The sequence below is a fragment of the Amia ocellicauda genome, chromosome 1 (assembly GCF_036373705.1).
Source record: "Amia ocellicauda isolate fAmiCal2 chromosome 1, fAmiCal2.hap1, whole genome shotgun sequence".
NCBI lineage: Eukaryota > Metazoa > Chordata > Actinopteri > Amiiformes > Amiidae > Amia > Amia ocellicauda.
The window spans coordinates 5,714,832-5,734,726 of NC_089850.1; the positions used below are offsets into that span (position 1 = coordinate 5,714,832).

The 19,895-nt window shown below is 42.5% G+C and overlaps 1 protein-coding gene across 1 annotated transcript; it reads right to left on the reverse strand.

The window, feature by feature from the left end:
* Window positions 1–1,734: 1,734 nt before the first annotated feature.
* Window positions 1,735–18,779, reverse strand: LOC136753046 (mannose-binding protein). Its single transcript, XM_066708885.1, has 6 exons — window positions 18,499–18,779; window positions 17,654–17,900; window positions 15,986–16,072; window positions 11,409–11,498; window positions 2,480–2,563; window positions 1,735–2,179 (listed from the first exon to the last, which is right to left on the reverse strand). Exons 2-6 carry the CDS (start codon window positions 17,874–17,876, stop codon window positions 1,806–1,808), a joined length of 858 nt encoding a protein of 285 aa, XP_066564982.1. The 5' UTR covers window positions 17,877–17,900; window positions 18,499–18,779; the 3' UTR covers window positions 1,735–1,805.
* Between the last annotated feature and the right edge of the window lie 1,116 nt (window positions 18,780–19,895).

The window sequence follows — 19,895 nt, forward strand, 5'->3', positions numbered from 1 at the left end:
ATTTGTGGTAAGCTGTTGGACTGTATCCCACTAGGGTAAAATATAAATGGATCGATCATCCCCCTAGCACCTAAATGTGGTAAGTTTACCCATGAATTGAATGTTTGTGAGCCATTAATTAAGCATGAATAGTGTTCACTTTATTTAACATGGCAAATGCAAGGCCTTTCAATTTATATTAAAGTGTTATTACATCATCAACAAACTTGCAATTTTTCACTGTAGACTTTATAGGCAATACCCCTCAACAGAATATTAAAAAGTTTGGTATTAAAGATAGATTGTTATTTGACTTAAATGTCATGTCTGAGGGGTGACAACCTAGCCATGGAGGTGAAGACATGGGCTCCCTTCTGCTGGTGTGATGAAGATTTACAGAGGGATATCTGCAAGTGGATAATGGTCTTAAGAATGATAGGTGCTGGGGTAGGAGGGGGAAAAGACCAAGTATTTGTACCCTAGCTGTGACCTAAGTAAAGACTGACTTGAGGGCTGTCCTTCCAAAGTTATGCATTTGGTAAGGTGCAAATACAATAATTTAAATGAAGACCTTTCATATATGTAATAAGTGTAAGACTGCCCCTACCTTCATTAATAATGTGACACACTTCTTCATTCCTGGTTTTAAATAGATAACAATACTTGTGATATGTATTTTATTTGAAAGTCAATTGCTATTGCAGTTGCATACTAGTGCAGTGCCACAGTTTATATATGCTGGCTTTTAATTACAATTATATTGAAAGTAAATTCAAGTAGTTGAATGTTAATTGATTATCAATTAAATATCAATTCAATATTAAACTGGGCCACAAAATCAAAAGTGTTACAATTTTTTTTACTGTAAAGACATTTTTGTGTTGAATCCTTGTGTGTGTAATTTATAATAAGATGATAGGTTGTGTGAAGAGAGTCTCTTATTGTATAAGAAACCTCATGTCCTGCATTTTGTGCAGCCAGAACCACAAACCGACCAAACTGTGTGAGATTACATCTCTTATACAAGTGACATTCTTCACGTGATCTATTAACTTATTTCGGGGGTGATGATTTCCTACCCTATGTGCAGTCCACTTTCAGATACTGAACAAAAGTAATGACAGACAGTGTCTAATTCAGATTTAATCATTAGCCAAATGTCAAACAATATTGAGTCATTCACTTTCACAAAATATTTGTTGAGGACATCTAAAGGTTCTGATAAATACATATGTTGGGTCTTGTGGGTTGATTGGTTCAATTAATTCTTACACTTACAGAAAAGATCACTTGTGATCAAATTTCATGACTTAGGAATCAAACCAGCACTGTAATGCTCTTTTTGCTACACAGTCAATTAATTAATTAAATTAATCAACAAATTAAAACAACTATATGTTTTTCTGACTAGTTAATGTAAAACAATATGAACAGGTCTAAATCTATCAACTTTGCTGTAGTACACAATTAACATACAGACAATTCAAGAACAGAAAACTATTTATAATCTGGAATTCAGGCTAGAGGAAAACTACTAATGTATTCTTCACCTCCACACATAATTTCATTATTTTCAAAGATCTGACATTTTGTAGTCTCTATTCATGAGCAAATGTCCAATAAATTTGAATGTGATTTAACTGTTTTACAAAAAACATCCAGAAATGCTGTTGATGGCTGTAAACATGTTGTAAAGCCCAATGCACAAAATATGTTTTACAATGATACATGGAAATAAAATAGATACGACTATGATTTATTTTGATACAATTGTTTATTACAGTAGATAAGAAAATTATATCAGTGGACATCAGTATTTGTATTTTTTAAAACTCACAAATGATCATACAATTTGATTCACAAGGTACATCATTCCACTGTCCATTATGGTCTACTGTGGAACAGTCTTCTTTGTTTTTATAGTTGTTAGGTTCACCATTTTTCCAGTTGGTGAATCCAAGGGGTTTCTCTTCTAAATCTACAAATCGTCCTTCACTCTTCCTATCATTTGCTCCAATGTAAGCTGTCTGAGACTCTGCAAGGAACTTTGAAAGAACATCATTCTCCACTTTGTTTCTCGGTGTGGCAATCCTTGCACCAGCATCACCACAGATCTTTAAGCCTTTGTCAAAATTTCCAAGTTCTTTATTGGACACCAAGTATTTATTGCCAACTCTTTTCCAGTGTAGAAATTGTGAAGCTGAAACAAATAAAATAAAATAAATTACTGTACAATCTGTGTGTCAATGTAAACTTGAAATGTAATTGATCTCTTGTTTTCAAGTATGTATTGCAGCTTTTTATGTCTACTTTGCATGTGCATTTTTGAGATTTTTAAGTGATTATTTAAATATAAAGGTAAAAGATACATTTAAATCTGACTATATTCAGTTTCCAAATTTGGCCCATATTGAAAGTCATGTTTTTAATTTCTAACAACAGCCATATCATCATCTAATATTCATATTTCCTTACATAAAACAATAAGAGAAATTCATACCTTTTTCAAGTCTGGATAAACTGTTTTGAAGTGTCTGGACCTGTGACTGTAATTTAGCAATGAGGTTGGGATCAAATGCTGCACCTGAAATGAAATGTTGAAATGTTGAATTTATAAAGTTGACAAATGCATTCCTGTACACATATTTTCTGAAAAATGTCAAATAATAATATTAAATAATATAGTAGATGTAATTCTGAGGAGTGAGTGAGGGAAAAACTAGATCAAGAATTTGAACGTATGTGTATTATTTTGTTTGTTTGTCCATGCAGGTAAATCTGAGGTCTTCCCCCAACGCTTCCTCAGTTCCCCACCAGAGGTCATCATCCCCAGAATTGTAAACCCAGCTTCTGACATTCCACAGCAATTTGTGTAATCATCCAATTAGCATTCCTCATCACCATGTGCACTTGTTCCATCAATCCTCTTCCCCCATTGGTCCAAACTCCCTATCCTGTCTCCTGCCTCCCTTGGGTTCTCCTATATATATACCTTTGCAGCACTCAACCTGTATAAAGTCTTATTAATTCTTAATGTATTTTCTGAGCATCACTGGTTCGCTAGCCTTATTGACCAGTGCCTCTTTGTACCAACCATTGATTTCTGGATTGCCCTCTCTGAACTGTTTGCCCGATCGCTGACCCTTAGCCTGTCTCATTGACAACTCATTGACATGCCTTCTCTCCATTATACCCATTGCTGGCTCTTGATCCCTTCTTTGCTTGACCACTCTCTATAGCTCTGCGCCTGGATTCACCTCTCCTGTGCAACACGTCATCACAGAAGACTTTACTCTGAACCATAGATCCAGTGATGCTGCCAGGTTAAAAGCCACAGTGTCGACTCAAGGCATCCTCCTTGGAGCTTGATACCATCCTGAAACAAATCGCTGACACTGTAAATCAATTTGTGTTCTGACTTTCTATGGATGCCCCATGCTGCAGCTGCAGCTGTTGATGCCAATCTGTCTCCTGCAGTTGAAGCTAAACGCATCCGTCTTGCCATGCCTGACAAATTTGATGGCACTCCAGACTGGTGTGAGGGGTTCCTTGCTCCAGTGTTCTCTATACTTCACTCACCTGCCCATTGCTTTCCCCAACAATGCAACTAATCTCAAAGGATTGAAATCTGAAGACTGCGCAGGCCATTAAACTAAAGTGACTGTCATGTTCGTGGAACCAACTTGAGATGATGGGTGCTTTGTGACATGGCACATTATCCTGTTGGAAATATCCATCTGAAAATGGGTAGACTGGCCACAAAGGGTTGCACATGGTCAGCAACAATGGTTAGGTATGCTGTGGCATTCAAATGATGGTCAATTGGTATTAAGGGGCCTAATGTGTGCCAAGAAAACATTCCCCACACCATTACATCACCACCACCAGGCACTATGGATTCATACGGTTTATGCCAAATTCTGACCCTATCATCTGCATGTTGTGTACAGTTTTGGGGATGACGTGCCCACTATAGCCTCATCTTCCTGGTCTTTGCTAACAGGAGTGCAACCCAGTGTTGTCTTCCACTGCTGTAGCCCATCAACTTCAAGGTTTGACATGTTGTGCATTCAGGGATGTCCTTCTGCACACCACTGTTTGCAAAGAGTGGTCATTTCAGTATTTGTGTCATTTCTGTCCTCTCACATTTACAAGGTGTTTTTGTCCACAGAACTGCTGCTCACTAGATGTTTTTTGTTTACATAAGAAAGAATAGAAGAACTTACAAGTTTACAAATGGGAGGAGGCCATTCAACCGTGCTCGTTTGGTGTACATTAAAAAAAGTGATCCGAGGATCATGTCCAGTCTGTTTTTGAATGTTCCCATAGTGTAATAATAGTGGATATTTTTTACCCGCATGTAGTACCTTGCACTTGTCCATACTGAATTTCATCTGCCAAGTGTCAGTACACAACTGAATATTATCTAAGTCCCTTTGAATAACCTGTGCTGCTGAGATTGTATCTGCTGAGCCACCTATTTTAGTATCATCTGCAAATTTGACAAGTTTGCTAACTATCCCAGAGTCCAGATCATTTATATATTTCGAAACTGCAAAGGCCCTAGTACTGATCCATGTGGAACTCCACTAACAACCTCACTCCAGTTAGAAGCAACACCTCTTATCAAGACCCCCTGTTTCCTATACATCAACCAGTTCATAATCTATCTACTTACATTACCCTGAATGCCTACAGCTTCCAATTTGAGGGTCAGTCTTTTGCGTTGAACCTTATCAAAAGCTTTCTAAAAATCTAATTAGATCATATCATATGCTTTCACGTGATCTACAGCTGCAGTTGTATGATCAAAAAACTGTTGCAAATTAGTAAGACATGATTTGCCTCATCTGAACCCATGTTGACAATCACCAAGAATATGTTTTTCATTAAAATGCTCCTCTATTTTCTGTCTAATAATTGTTTCCAAAGTAATGCAGGTGAGACTGATTGGTCTGTAAGTTTTGTCCCCTTTCTTGTGGATAGCTATACAGTACTGTGCAAAAGTTTTAGGCAGGTGTGAAAAATGCTGTAAAGTAAGAATGCTTTCAAAAATAGACATGTTAATAGATTATATTTATCTAAATGCTAAATGCAAACTGAGTGAATGAAGGAAAAATCTAAATCAAATCCATATTTGCTGTGACCACCCTTTGCCTTCAAAACCACATCACTTGCCAAAAAATTTTGCACAGTACTGTATATACACTGATCAGCCATAATATTATGACCACTGAGTGGACCACTTCAGGTGAAGTGAATAACATTGATAATCTCGTTATCATGGCACCTGTCAGTGGGTGGGATATATTAGACAGAAAGTGAAAATTTTGACCTCAAATTTGATGTGTTATAAGCAGGAAAAATGGGCAAGCGTAAGGATCTGAGTGACTTTGACAAGAGCCAAATTGTGACGGCTAGACAACTGGGTCAGAGCATCTCCAAAACTGCAGCTCTTGTGGGGTGTTCCCAGTCTGCAGTGGTCAGTACCTATCAAAAGTGGTCCAAGGAAGGAAAAGCGGTGAACCGGCGACAGGGTCATGGGCGGCCAAGGCTCATTGATGCACGTGGGGAGCGAAGCCTGGCCCGTGTGGTCCGATCCAACAGACGAGCTACTGTAGCTCAAATTGCTGAAAAAGTGAATGCTGGTTCTGATAGAAAGGTGTCAGAACACACAGTGCATCGCAGTTTGTTGCGTATGGGGCTGCGTAGCCGCAGAGCAGTCAGGGTGCCCATGCTGACCCCTGTCCACTGCTGAAAGCACCTACTATGGTCACGTGAGCATCAGAACTGGACCACGGAGCAATGGAAGAAGGTGGCCTGGTCTGATGAATCACGAGCTCAAGGTGTTGACTTGGCCTCCGAATTTCCCAGATCTCAATCCAATCGAGCATCTGTGGGATGTGCTGGACAAACAAGTCCGATCCATTGAGACCCCACCTCGCACCTTACAGGACTTAAAGGATCTGCTGCTAATGTCTTGGTGCCAGATACCACAGCACACCTTCAGCACACCAGCACACCTTCAGAGGTCTAGTGGAGTCCATGCTCGACAGGTCAGGGCTGTTTTGGTGGCAAAAGGGGGACCTACACAATAGTAGGCAGTTCCACAGGTCAGGCAGGTCATAATGTTATGGCTGATCGGTGTATATATATAATTTAGTGAACATCAACTGTGGTATTTATCTTACCATTCTCTGTAAACTCTAGAGACTGAAGTGTGTGAAACTCCCAGGAGGTCAGTTGTTTCTGAGATGCTGGAACCACCACGTCTGGCACCAACCATGGTCAAAGTCACTCAGATCATGCATCTTCCCCATTCTAATGTTTGGTCGAAGAACAACTAAACATTTACTCTTCATGCTTTATATCATGCAGCCACATGATTCGCTGTTTGGCTATTTGCATTAATGAGCCTAAAAAAGTGGCCATTGTGTGTATATATATATAGATACAGGGTGTCCCATAAGTCTGTAATCTTAGAGGAAATTATGAATTCATATTTAACACCATTATTCCTGACATCATTCACCGTGTGCTTGCTGACTGGGTATCTCACCTGTATTTGTGTATCAGGAACAATGGTGGACACATTGAATACATTCTGTGAATAAAGGCATTTGTATTGCCATTTAAAAAACTATATATTTGATTCCAGATTTATGGGACACCCTTTATATGAAGTATATATATACACTCACCTAAAGGATTATTAGGAACACCTGTTCAATTTCTCATTAATGCAATTATCTAACCAACCAATCACATGGCAGTTGCTTCAATGCATTTAGGGGTGTGGTCCTGGTCAAGACAATCTCCTGAACTCCAAACTGAATGTCTGAATGGGAAAGAAAGGTGATTTAAGCAATTTTGAGCGTGGCATGGTTGTTGGTGTCTGAGTATTTCACAATCTGCTCAGTTACTGGGATTTTCACGCACAACCATTTCTAGGGTTTACAAAGAATGGTGTGAAAAGGGAAAAACATCCAGTATGCGGCAGTCCTGTGGGCGAAAATGCCTTGTTGATGCTAGAGGTCAGAGGAGAATGGGCCGACTGATTCAAGCTGATAGAAGAGCAACTTTGACTGAAATAACCAGTTCACTGTACTAAACTGGCCCCCACAATCACCAGATCTCAACCCAATAGAGCATCTTTGGGATGTGGTGGAACGGGAGCTTCGTGCCCTGGATGTGCATCCCACAAATCTCCATCAACTGCAAGATGCTATCCTATCAATATGGGCCAACATTTCTAAAGAATGCTTTCAGCACCTTGTTGAATCAATGCCACGTAGAATTAAGGCAGTTCTGAAGGCGAAAGGGGGTCAAACACAGTATTAGTATGGTGTTCCTAATAATCCTTTAGGTGAGTGTATATATATATATATATACATATACATATATATATATATATATATACACATATATATATAATGTATATATGTGTGTGTGTGTGTGTGTGTGTAATTTTAATATACTTCTAGTATTATTATTACTATACGGGTCTCACTGACCGCATCCAGGCGTTCCAGCTGCACCTCAGATGATGTTCATTAAATATACAGTATATATATATATATATATATATATATATATATATATATATATATATATATATACAGTGAGGGAAAAAAGTATTTGATCCCCTGCTGATTTTGTACGTTTGACCACTGACAATGAAATGATCAGTCTATAATTGTAATGGTAGGTGTATTTTAACAGTGAGAGACAGAATAACAACAAAAAAATCCAGAAAAACGCATATCAAAAAAGTTATAATTGATTTGCATGTTAATGAGTGAAATAAGTATTTGATCCCTTCGACTTAGTACTTGGTGGCAAAACCCTTGTTGGCAATCACAGAGGTCAGACGTTTCTTGTAGTTGGCCACCAGGTTTGCACACATCTTAGGAGGGATTTTGTCCCACTCCTCTTTGCAGATCCTCTCCAAGTCGTTAGGATTCCGAGGCTGACGTTTGGCAACTCAAACCTTCAGCTCCCTCCACAGATTTTCTATGGGATTAAGGTCTGGAGACTGGCTAGGCCACTCCAGGACCTTAATGTGCTTCTTGTTGAGCCACTCCTTTGTTGCCTTGGCTGTGTGTTTTGGGTCATTGTCATGCTGGAATACCCATCCACGACCCATTTTCAATGCCCTGGCTGAGGGAAGGAGGTTCTCACCCAAGATTTGACAGTACATGGCCACGTCCATCGTCCCTTTGATGCGGTGCAGTTGTCCTGTCCCCTTAGCAGAAAAACACCCCCAAAGCATAATGTTTCCACCTCCATGTTTGACGGTGGGGATGGTGTTCTTGGGATCATTCCTCCTCCTCCAAACACGGCGAGTTGAGTTGATGCCAAAGAGCTCGATTTTGGTCTCATCTGACCACAACACTTTCACCCAGTTCTCCTCTGAATCATTCAGATGTTCATTGGCAAACTTCAGACGGGCCTGTACATGTGCTTTCTTGAGCAGGGGGACCTTGCGGGCGCTGCAGGATTTCAGTCCTTCACGGCGTAGTGTGTTACCAATTGTTTTCTTGGTGACTATGGTCCCAGCTGCCTTGAGATCATTAACAAGATCCTCCCATGTAGTTCTGGGCTGATTCCTCACCGTTCTCATGATCATTGAAACTCCACGAGGTGAGATCTTGAATGGAGCCCCAGAGCGAGGGAGACTGACAGTCATTTTGTGTTTGTTCCATTTGCGAATAATCACACCAACTGTTGTCACCTGCTCACCAAGCTGCTTGGCGATGGTCTTGTAGCCCATTCCAGCCTTGCGTAGGTCTACAATCTTGTCCCTGACATCCTTGGACAGCTCTTTGGTCTTGGCCATGGTGGAGAGTTTGGAATCTGATTGATTGATTGCTTCTGTGGACAGGTGTGTTTTATACAGGTAACGAGCTGAGATTAGGAGCACTCCCTTTAAGAGAGTGCTCCTAATCTCAGCTCGTTACCTGTATAAAAGACACCTGGGAGCCAGAAATCTTGCTAATTGATAGGAGATCAAATACTTATTTCACTCATTAACATGGAAATCAATTTTTAACTTTTTTGAAATGCGTTTTTTTCTGAATTTTTTTGTTGTTCTTCTGTCTCTCACTGTTAAAATACACCTACCATTAAAATTATAGACTGAACATTTCTTTGTCAGTGAGCAAACGTACAAAATCAGCAGGGGATCAAATACTTTTTCCCTCACTGTATATTAAGATTATATATTCTATAATTATATATCTTGTTGTGTGCTGTGGTTTTTCCCTTTGTTGCAGTGTTTTCTTTCCACAGCATGGGGCAAATGTGGCGGTCAGAGCAGTCCATCTCCCCGGCCTGTCCAATGCAGCCCGGGCTTCAGAATGGCACCTCCATATGCATGGGCAGGGCAGAGGTAGACCTCTTCGCCACAAGACAGTCCACCTATTGTCCACTATGGTTCTGTGTCCGTGACAGCTCCAGAACCCTAGTGATCGACGCACTAGCCCCTACGTGTTCTCAACATTTCCCCTTCTCCCCATTGTCCTGCAGAAGATCAGGCGAGCATGCACCCAGGTGGTCCAGAAGACTGTGGTTTGTGGATCTCATCTCCCTCCTGGCACCGTCCCCTTCAAGTGGATCTGCTGTCTCAGGCTCAAGGAACACAGTTTTTGAAAGGAGCTTGCTTGCTTCGGCCTCCTTGTGCCCTTTCTTTGCCTGCATGGCGCCTTGATATACTGCTGGATGCACTTTCCAAGGCCCCATTTCAACCACTGCAATCAGCTGACCTCAAACTATTGTCACTGAATACCACGTTTCACCAGGCAATCACATCAGCCCTCAGGTGCTACATGGACTGAACTAAGAACTGTCAGCACTCTGACCAACTATTGGTGTCCTATGGAGCTCAGTCACAGGCACTCTCCAAACAGCGCATCTCACATTGGATTGTGCATACTATTGTCATGGCCTATGAGTCAGCTGGTGCCCTAGTGCCTGAGCACCTGGTGGCCCACTCAATTGAGGCATAGCCACATCGTGGGCCCTTTTTCAAGGTGCCCCCTTGGCACACATTTGTGCTCCTGTGAGTTCGGCTTCGCTGCACACATGCAAGTTGGATGTGACAGGACCAGCCCCCCTCTATTGGGAATCCAGTGTTGGCTTCAGTCGAGCCTTCCTGGCCTTGTGAGGCACCTGTATTACCTACCTGTCTGCCTTATGACAGCGCATCCTAGTATATTCAGCTTCGGATTCAGATGGATAGAACCCTTTTTTCCCTTCCACCGGAATATGCCCTCCAGTCAAGCACCCACGGGAGCTGCTCCTTGTTTTTGTGAATAGTGCCCTGTAAAGCATTGTCTCTGAGGGTTGTTCACACAGCCACACAGGTGATGTTGCCTTGCTGGGCTGTCCTGTTTATAGTTTGTTTATTGTTCAGCAGTGGCTGAACATACTTTCATTACAGTAGAGCACGCTGTGCCCCACTCCCAGCTGTGCTAGTGAGCAGTTGGCCCTTCCACTCCTATGTTAATGAGTTGAGCACAGGTTGATGTCCTGTTGCCCCACTTATATATGGTCTAAGAGCTGGCAGTAGAGTAGACTTGCTGTCTTATTCCTGCAGAGTTACTGGATGGGCTCCTATGTTGCTGTTCTCTATTGTTGTCAAGCAAGTGTTATTGATAGTCAAGAGCCAGTAGAGAACATATGTGCCGCTCCTGATGGAAGTCAGTAGAGCAGGCTATGGCAGCTCCTGTTGCTTCATGGATGTGCCTGGGTACTGTTGCCTCAGACATCCGGCTGTTGTGTTGTATACTCCTACCAGACAAGCTGGGCTCCTCATCTGGTAGTGTTGGACTTAAGTGTGCAGGAGCTGTGCTGTGCCCCAGTCATTGTTAGTTATTATTGTACCAGTTGAGAGTGACTGTTTGGCCCTGAGGGGACCTGGCTGGCTCTGTCCAAAGTTGGTTAAGTTGAGGCCCCCCTAGTTGGTTCAGCCTTGGAACAGGCTTCCTTACCAGTCTGCTGCCCTCCTCCACTTGCAACGGATTGGTTATTCAGTAACCCCTCCCCCTTTGGGCAGTGCTTTCGACTTGAAAGATAACGATAGGTTGTGTATGCAACCCTAGTTATCTGAAAAATAAAGCATTGCCCAACAGGGGAGGGGTTAAGCCTGTTTCCTCATATAAAACAATTTTATATCCAAGCTGCCTACAGGCCAATGTGAGTCAGACAAGCATTCCTTTCCTGTTTCCTGCTTGTATATGAGGTGAGGCACACACAGGCCTTCCTCATTGCCAGGAGACAATATATAAAATGTCATGTTTATATATTTGCATGGGAGTTGCAATATCACTAACTTGCACATATAACAATTTAAGAATTAACAAATTCAGTTTATTTGATCAGCATCAGGATGTTGAGCACTTTGTATTGCATATGTTTGGACTGCGTACCTTGAAGTCCTTGTTCACCTTTATCACCTTTCGGTCCTAATCGACCAATGGGACCAGCATTCCCTGGAGGACCCTGGACTCCCCTCTCACCTGAAGAGAAACCCATATATAGTGATAGATAATAAGTGAAAACGTTCAACTTCCACTAAGCATTTTATGAAAATGTATGTAGTAGCCAAAGTTCTTCTGGGTTGTAGGATACACACAGTTAAATGGACCCAACTTTCAACAACAATCTGGTCCAAAATGGCATAACAAATATACAACATGACAGTGCATATTAATGTTTCAAAATGTTAGGCAGTCTTAATTACACAAACATCAAACTGTATAACACAGCATGCCAGTGAATGCAGACAATATTTGTAACCATTTTTACATGTGATTTATTGTTTTGACATTTTTGTTTTTTTAAGTGATCTTATTTTGAGGTTTTAGTGTGGAGCTGATTTCAGAAAGCAGTTAATGAGGCCTTACTATTACCAGCATTATGCAGCCATTTGATTTACAAATAAGAGCTTGACTCTCTGGACTGTCTCTAACCTTTATCTAAGTTTAAAATATCCCTTCAAGGATGAATGTTATTAAGGCTTAAATATACCTCTCACTAGTCATTCATAAATGATAATTGCTGATAAATTTGCTTTTTGGACTGAAATCTGATAATTTACTCCTGCTTTTGTATATTTACAGGGATTAATACTTTATAAATACCAAGGAAATGTTAGAAGTGTTTATCATATTATGGTCTTTGCCCTTAGATATAGCAAAATGTTAACAGCATGTCAGATAGGTCAGACATGGGCTCCCACGGCCTCTATCCAGAGCTGGTTAAGGCAAGGCCCCCCTAGCAGGTTAAGCCTCAGGGTAGGCTTCTTTACTAGTCCACTGCCCTCCTCCCTGGTGACGGATTGGTTATACAGTAACTCCTCCCCTTTGGGTAATCGCCCCGTCTGTAATCAGAAGCGTTACACTGTAGGCTGTGATTATTTAGCATTTGTTTAACATTACTACGAGTTATTGTTCAGTGTAACTGCGTGTGTCTGGCACTGTCTTCACTCACTCTCACCGAGACATGGATCTCCCCGGACAACTCTACCACCCCTGCTGCCTTATCCTCCCTGTTTGTCCTGTCCCACTCTCCTCGTCTTACCGGGCGGGGAGGAGGAACAGGGCTCCTGCTCTCCCCTTCTCTCCTCTTCTCTGTCCCCCCCTCTCTGTCCTCTATCACGACCCACTGCTTTGAATTCCATGCAGTGGAACTCACCTCTCCCTCTCACCTCTTCCTTCTAGTTCTCTACCGTCCACCTAGTCACTCACCTCCTTCCTGGATGAAATTGACTTTCTTCTCTCCTCCCTCCCCTCGCTGTCCTCACCTACCATCCTCCTGGGAGACTTCAACATCCACCTCTCCAACCCATCCCACTGTGCCGGACTTCTTCCTCTCCTTCACTCCTTTAACTTCTCTCTCTCCCTGTCTCCCCCCACTCACAGGGCTGGCAGCCAGCTAGACCTCATCTTCTCTAAAGGCTGCTCCCCTTCAACACTCTCCGTGACACCCATGGACATCTCGGACCACCACTTCATCTCCTTCTCCCTTTCCCTCATCTCCCTCCCCTCTCCACCCACTCCCTCTGTCACCTTCCGCCGTAATCTCCACTCTGTCTCCCCCTCCACCCTTGCCTCCACTGCCCTCACTCTCTTACCTTCCATTGACTGTTTTTCCAATCTATCGGTCAACTGTGCTACCTCCTCTTTGTTCTCCTCCCTCACCTCCTCCCTTGACTCTCTCTGTCCTCTCACATCTCGTTCTGTCTGTCCCTCCCCTCCTCAGCCTTGGCTCTCTGCTCTTCTCCCCTCAACCCAAACTAGTCTGTGTGCCGCCGAAAAGGACCAAACTCCCAGCTGCTCTGGAAGTCTACCGCTCTCTAATGTCTACATTCTCCTCCTCACTCACCTCAGCCAAGAAGTCTTACTTCCAATCACTCTTCAAATTCACTGTCAACAACCCCCCCAAACTCTTCTCCACCTTCTCCTCCTTCCTTGCCCCCCCCTCCTCCTCCTTCATCTCTCACTGCTGATGATTTCACCTCCTTCTTCTCCTCCAAGATTGCAGACATCCGCAGGCTCTTCAATACCCCCCCTCCTCTCCCATCACACCCAAACCTCCCACCGATCAAGCTTCCTTTTCTTCATTCTCGCGTCTCTCAGATGCTGAAATTTCCGCTCTCCTCCTACGTCACAAACCTACAATGTGTGCCCTGGACCCTCTCCCTTCTCGCCTCCTCCAAGCGACCGCTCCTGATCCTCTCCCCTTCATCTCCTCCCTCGTCAACTCCTCACTCCTCTCTGGCTGTTTCCCCTCTGCATTTAAACAAGCTGCTGTCTTCCCACTCCTCAAGAAACCAACCCTTGACGCCACCTCTCCTCAGAACTACCGCCCTGTCTCCCTACTGCCCTTCCTCTAAAAGACTCTCAAGCGGGCGGTCCACCGTCAGCTCTCTGACTTTCTGTCCCAACACTCACTCCTTGATCCTCTGCAATCCGGCTCACTCCACTGAGACGGCTCTCCTGGTAGTCACTGACTCCCTCAGCTGTGCTCAAGCGGCTTCCCTCTCCTCAGTCCTCATCCTCCTTGACCTCTCCGCAGCATTTGACACCGTTGATCACTCCATCCTCCTCTCCTACTTCACTGACCTTGAAATCTCTGGGTCTGCTCTCATCTGGTTCTCCTCCTACCTCAGCAACCGGACCTACCAAGTGACATGGCGAGGCTCCTCATCCACCCCCCAACCTCTCCTCACAGACGTTCCCCAAGGCTCCGTCCTGGGCCCCCTCCTGTTCTCTCTCTACACTCGCTCCCTGGGCCCCCTCATCGCATCCCATGGTTTCTCTTACCACTTCTACACAGATGATGCCCAGATCTTCCTGTCTTTTCCCTCTTCAGACCGTCTCATCCCCTCTCGCATCTTTTCCTGCTTGTCTGCTATCTCCACCTGGATGCACTCGCACCACCTCAAACTCAACCTCTTCAAATCAGATCTCCTGTTTTTCCCCCACTCTTCCTCACCTTCTGCTGATCTCTCCATCTCAATCCCCTTGGAATCCACTACACTCTCTCCTTCCTCTTCCGCTAAAAATCTAGGCGTCACCCTCGATCTTGCGCTCTCCTACACCCAGCATATCACCACGCTCACACGCACCTGTAGATTCTTTCAGAGAAACATACGCCGCATCCATCCCTTCCTCACCGACTACTCGACTCAGCTGCTCGTCCAGTCCCTGGTCCTCTCCCGCCTGGACTACTGCAACTCCCTCCTGGCCGGCCTGCCTGCAACTACTACCCGCCACTCCAGCTCATCCAGAACTCTGCGGCTCGTCTAGTATTCTCTCTGCCCCAAGTCACACACGCTACTCCACAGCTCTGCTCCCTCCACTGGCTCCCGATACCGGCACGCATTCAGTTCAAGACATTGACCCTCACCTACCGCTGTCTCGACCACACTGCACCAAGCTACCTTCAGTCCCTCATCTCTCCATACATCCCCTCCAGACCACTGCGGTTTTCCAGTGCCCAAAGACTAACTCTGCCTCCTCTCCACTCTCCTTCCTCCAGATCCTGCTCCTTCTCATCCCTGGCCCCTAAATAGTGGAACGACCTTCCCACCAAAGTCAAAACAGTCCTTGACCTCATTCCAGCGCTTAATCAAGACACATCTTTTCCGACAGTACTTATAATATTAGTCCTTTTAACCCCCGTTAGATAGCACTTCACAGAGTTATATTATGCTTCTTGCGTTTTTGATTTTTTCCTCGGTTGTTAAACCCGGTTATCTGAAAAAGAAAGCATTGACCAAAGGGGGAAAGGGGGAGGGGTTAAGCCTGTTTCCATGGAACCTCATACAACACATTTTTATATCCAAGCTGCCTGTAGGCCCATCTGTGTGTCACTCAAACAGCCCCTTCCTGTTTCCTGCTTGTATACAGGGCCGGCCCATGGCATAGGCGAGATGCGAGGTGCTAGGGGCACCATCCGTCCATAGGGGCACCCAAATGAGTGAAGAATTTTATTTTTACGATTGCCGTCAACAACACCCCCTCCACCCCACGCTAGCGTGCATGGAAGAAAGACCAACCGCCACCCATCATGCTAGCGTGAAGGAAACACCGTAAGCACCCCCCATCCCCCCCGCCCGCTAGCACTGCGGACAAAACACTGCCAGCACCCGTTGGGGGGGTGGGGGGCGGCATTTTTTTTTTCTTGTCTAGGGCGGCAGAATGTCCAGGGCCGGCCCTGCTTGTATATGAGGTGATGCACACACACGCCTTCCTCTTCGCTGGGAGACTGGGCTCCCGAGCAAGCTTGCACCTTTGGGCAATTACAAAAGTACTACAATGTTAATATGATAGGTCATACTGTTGACAGCTATATATTCAATGTCATTTTTATATATTTGCCTGGGAGTTGCAAGATCACTAACTTGCACATTTAAAAACTTAAGGATGAATACATTCCGTTTATTTGATCAGCAACAGGATTTTGAGCACTTTGTATTGCATGTGTTTGGACTGCGTACCTTGAAATCCTCGTTCACCTTTTTCACCTTTTGGTCCTAATAGACCGTTGGGACCAGCTTTCCCTGGAGGACCCTGGACTCTCTCACCTGAAGAGAAACCAATAAATATTGAGAAATATTCACTGAAAACAGACGACTGCCACTAAGCATTTTATGAATATGTATATGGTTGCCACAGTTCTTCTGGGTTGTAAGACACACACCGTTAAATGGAAACAACTTTCAACAACAATCTGGTTCAAGATGGTGTAACAAAGATACAACATTACAGTGCATATTCATTTTTCAAAATGTTAGGCAGTCTTAATCACATACAGCATGCATAACACAGCATGCCAGTGAATGCAGACAATATTTGTAACCATTTTTTCATGTGGTTTATTTTTTTGAATACTTTTATCTAATTTTGAGTCTGTCTTTAGTTTGGAGCTGATTTCAGAAAGCAGTTAATGGGATTAATGCTTTATAAATACCAAGGGCACATTTGAAGTGTTTTTCATATTATGGTCTTTCTATGGTCTTTGGTCTTTGCAAACTGTTAACAGCATGCCAGATAGATGGAAGCTAGGCTCAGTAGAGTATTGGCTGGAAAACTTTGTCTATAGAAAAAGGTCTAACAGTATATTAATAGAGACCATGATTCCCTGACTGCTTATTATTGAATGGAAGACAATTTTCTTATGTATTGTGAATTCCAAGCATAATTTCTAATCAATCTGTAAAATATTTTAAGGTACAGTATATTTATCTAGCCTGCAGGATTTCTCTGTGGAGGCTGTATGTCATAACAGCCTGCAGTTTAGCCTAATCTAGTGCATTCTTGTGTTTACCTTTTTACCTTAAGCATCAGCAGAGGAGATGGGGCCATAGTATAGCATGGTTTCATCATGCATTGAGCTCATGGTTTGGAGCTGTTCCACTATGATTGGTTAAGAGGAACACTATACACTTGCAAAGTGAACAATGCTAGAGAAGAAGAACAAAGGAGAAGGAGGAAGAAGAGAGAGAGAGAGAGACCAGACTGACCACAATTGCTCTCTGTGAGGAGCAGTGAGAGAAATCAGGTACTCTCTGTTTCTTTCCTGTAATTCAGATTAAAATGATTTTAGTTTTACATGAACTCTGTCACAAATATATTATTATTGCACACCTGTGACTTGACTGCATCTTCCATCTGAAAAGAGTCTTATTGAGGTAATAATTGTTTCAGTTAATCTGAAAACTAAGCTTAAACAAATCATTTTACAAATCCATTTTCAATATCCACTTCATCCAGTACAGGGTCATGGTGCTCTGGAGCCTAACCTAGTGTGCACGGATCGCAAGACAGGGACACTGGACAGGACCATGGTCCATCACAGGGCAACAATTTCTAATTGAAATAATACAAAGAAAAGCAGAATGACAACGACACATAGCAGGATATATTCTTTATTTTACCCTCTGTTATTATTATTATTATTATTTTTATTTTTATTTTTATTTTTATTTTATTTTTCTTGGCAGACGGCCTTATCCAGGGCAAATGTTATGTCCCAATGTGTTCTTTAAGGAATGTATCAGTAGCCTTGTGTGAAAATGTGTCTATTTTAAAACAGGTCCTGCTCACATCTTAGACATGAACACTTCTTATTCTAATTGGAAATATATGAAATTCACTTTTCAAACCTTTCTCTCCTTTTTCTCCTTTCTGTCCAGGGCCTCCATCTCTGCCATCTTTCGCATCTCTCCCATCCCTCCCTGGTGCTCCAATGTTGCCAGGAGACCCTGGGATTCCTGGGTATCCAGAGCAGGTGTTTGTCTGGAGATCTGCACTCAGACCCACACCGAGCTCCACCGCCAGCAGAGCCACTGCAATGAGCAGCGCTGCACACTGCCTGGACACGGGCATGCTGGGACTGGCCAATAAAGTACTCTGAAACAATATCAGGGGTTTTAATATATTAATTAATATACTGGTTAAAATGACAGATTTAGATTGCATTAAAATGTTTTATTTTTCAACACATTGAAAGTCTGTGAGACCTTTTTGACCTTTTGAGACCTTCATTGATAATAAATTGAAATATCTTAGAGAACCAGCAAACAGTAAATAAATAGGGACACATGTTAATTGAAAACTGTCTGCAATCTTTTGATTCGGTCTATAATTACTATCATTTTAATTATAAAAACTAATAAGCCATTTTTCATATCAGATTAATTTGCTCTACTAATCTGCTTATTATTGAGACTATTTTAAATACATGCAAATTGATAAATCATTAAACCATCACCTATTCTGACTTCCTTCTAAGTATTATACTGTGAGTAAATTATATAAACAAATGATAGCAGATGCCAAGTTCCAAACCTGACAGGTAATGTTCAATGTCTTTCCAGCTTTGTTCTGAATATCAAAATTACACTAGCTTAAAACAAAAAAATATTGTTTGTCTTTTGCCAGTTTAGGTATACTATCACACATATAATACAATTAATACAATTTAAAGAAATTAAATTGTGGCACTTACTTTGTGAGTTGATCTTTATTCAGTCTTCTTCCCTATCCTTTTGGAAAACAACTGTATAAGAACAAATCGAGTTGTTTCTGTTTGGAGAGCAGCCTTGGAATTACTTTTCAGGGTTTGAACTGATACTGATAAAATCCCACATATGTGAAATGGAAAGGGAAGTTCACTGGGGGACCAATCTCTGATAAACGTCTAAGGAAATTGTGAAACCACCCCACTGGTATTCCTCCACCACTGTCCTCCCTCAGTCCTCCCCCGAGTCAGCACTGCTTGTATCCTCTGCAAGAACATAGGCACATATACACCTTCCGTCAGCACAGATCAATGTCCATGATCTGTTTGCAAAGTCCTTGTTTGTCAGGAGAGGTGAATGTCCAGTATTGATCCTGTGTTCCATCCAGTAGGTGGTTTCCCATCACGCAAACCATGCAAATTGTGTGGGGCCCAGAGGGGCTAGGGGGGCCCCTGATGCCTAGTAGCAGTGTTACATTACAAGCAGAATTATAACTTATTATTTATTTTTTCAGATTAAAAATAATGTATTGTTAATACCAGCTTTTATTTTTAATGTAGTGATTCTGATGCCTCTTTGTTTAGTGATGTGGTAAGGTCTCTGCACTGTGGCGCGAGAGACTTGGGTGCGAATCCCGATGTGGCCTTTCAGTGAGCAGTGTTGTAAGAATTAAGTTTCATTTTAAGTTAGAATCCTCATAGCCTATTCAACCAGAAAATCATTTTCTTTATCATTGTGGGCTATTTCAGTATTTAGTATTGTTAAGCTAAGAAGTGTGTGATTGTATACATAGCTCTGTCACATGAATCAGACGAAAGTCTGAGCATTGACTAAATGGTCAGATTTCTTGCAGAATGACAAAAGTCTGCACGACGTGAACCGCACCCCATAGAAACAAGCCAACAGAGTGATGCTCGTAGTTGTATAGTTTCTATTGGAAGCCTGCTTAGTTACCACCATGTAGCCGGAGTTATTGATAAAAAGGGCTGAGATTAAAGAGCCACTATCGTGGCTAACTGTAGGATTTAATTAAAGGCTGTTTTGGAATCGTAAGACATTAAGAAGTATTCGATCTAAATCAAACGAGACAATACGTGATCAGGTTTTATTTATGCAGCTACTGAATTGAGTACATACTGATTTATTATAGCGCTAGGTGTGTTTTTAGCACAGCTTAAGTAGTGATTTCCAAAAGAGAACTTGTTGATGACAGTCTTTTGTCAGTGACCTTATTGTTTGTGATTAAAAGCTCGTGATGTAAAGTGTGTGGCAATTTGACAAGTACCTTAGGCTCCATTTAAGAATAGATTTAAAAATGAATAATGTAAGGGAGACCGGGGATGATTCTAACACATTTTGTCTCAGCACCCATAACTCGCTGAGG

Excerpts from the sequence above, each read along its gene's own strand:
- LOC136753046 (XM_066708885.1), bottom strand. The coding sequence starts at position 17,876 with ATGCCCGTGTCCAGGCAGTGTGCAGCGCTGCTCATTGCAGTGGCTCTG. Across the intron at positions 16,073-17,653 it reads AGGAGAAAAAGGAGAGAAAG|GTGAGAGAGTCCAGGGTCCT; the intron begins GTTTGAAAAGTG and ends GTTTCTCTTCAG. Across the intron at positions 2,180-2,479 it reads TTTATCCAGACTTGAAAAAG|CTTCACAATTTCTACACTGG; the intron begins GTATGAATTTCT and ends TATTTGTTTCAG.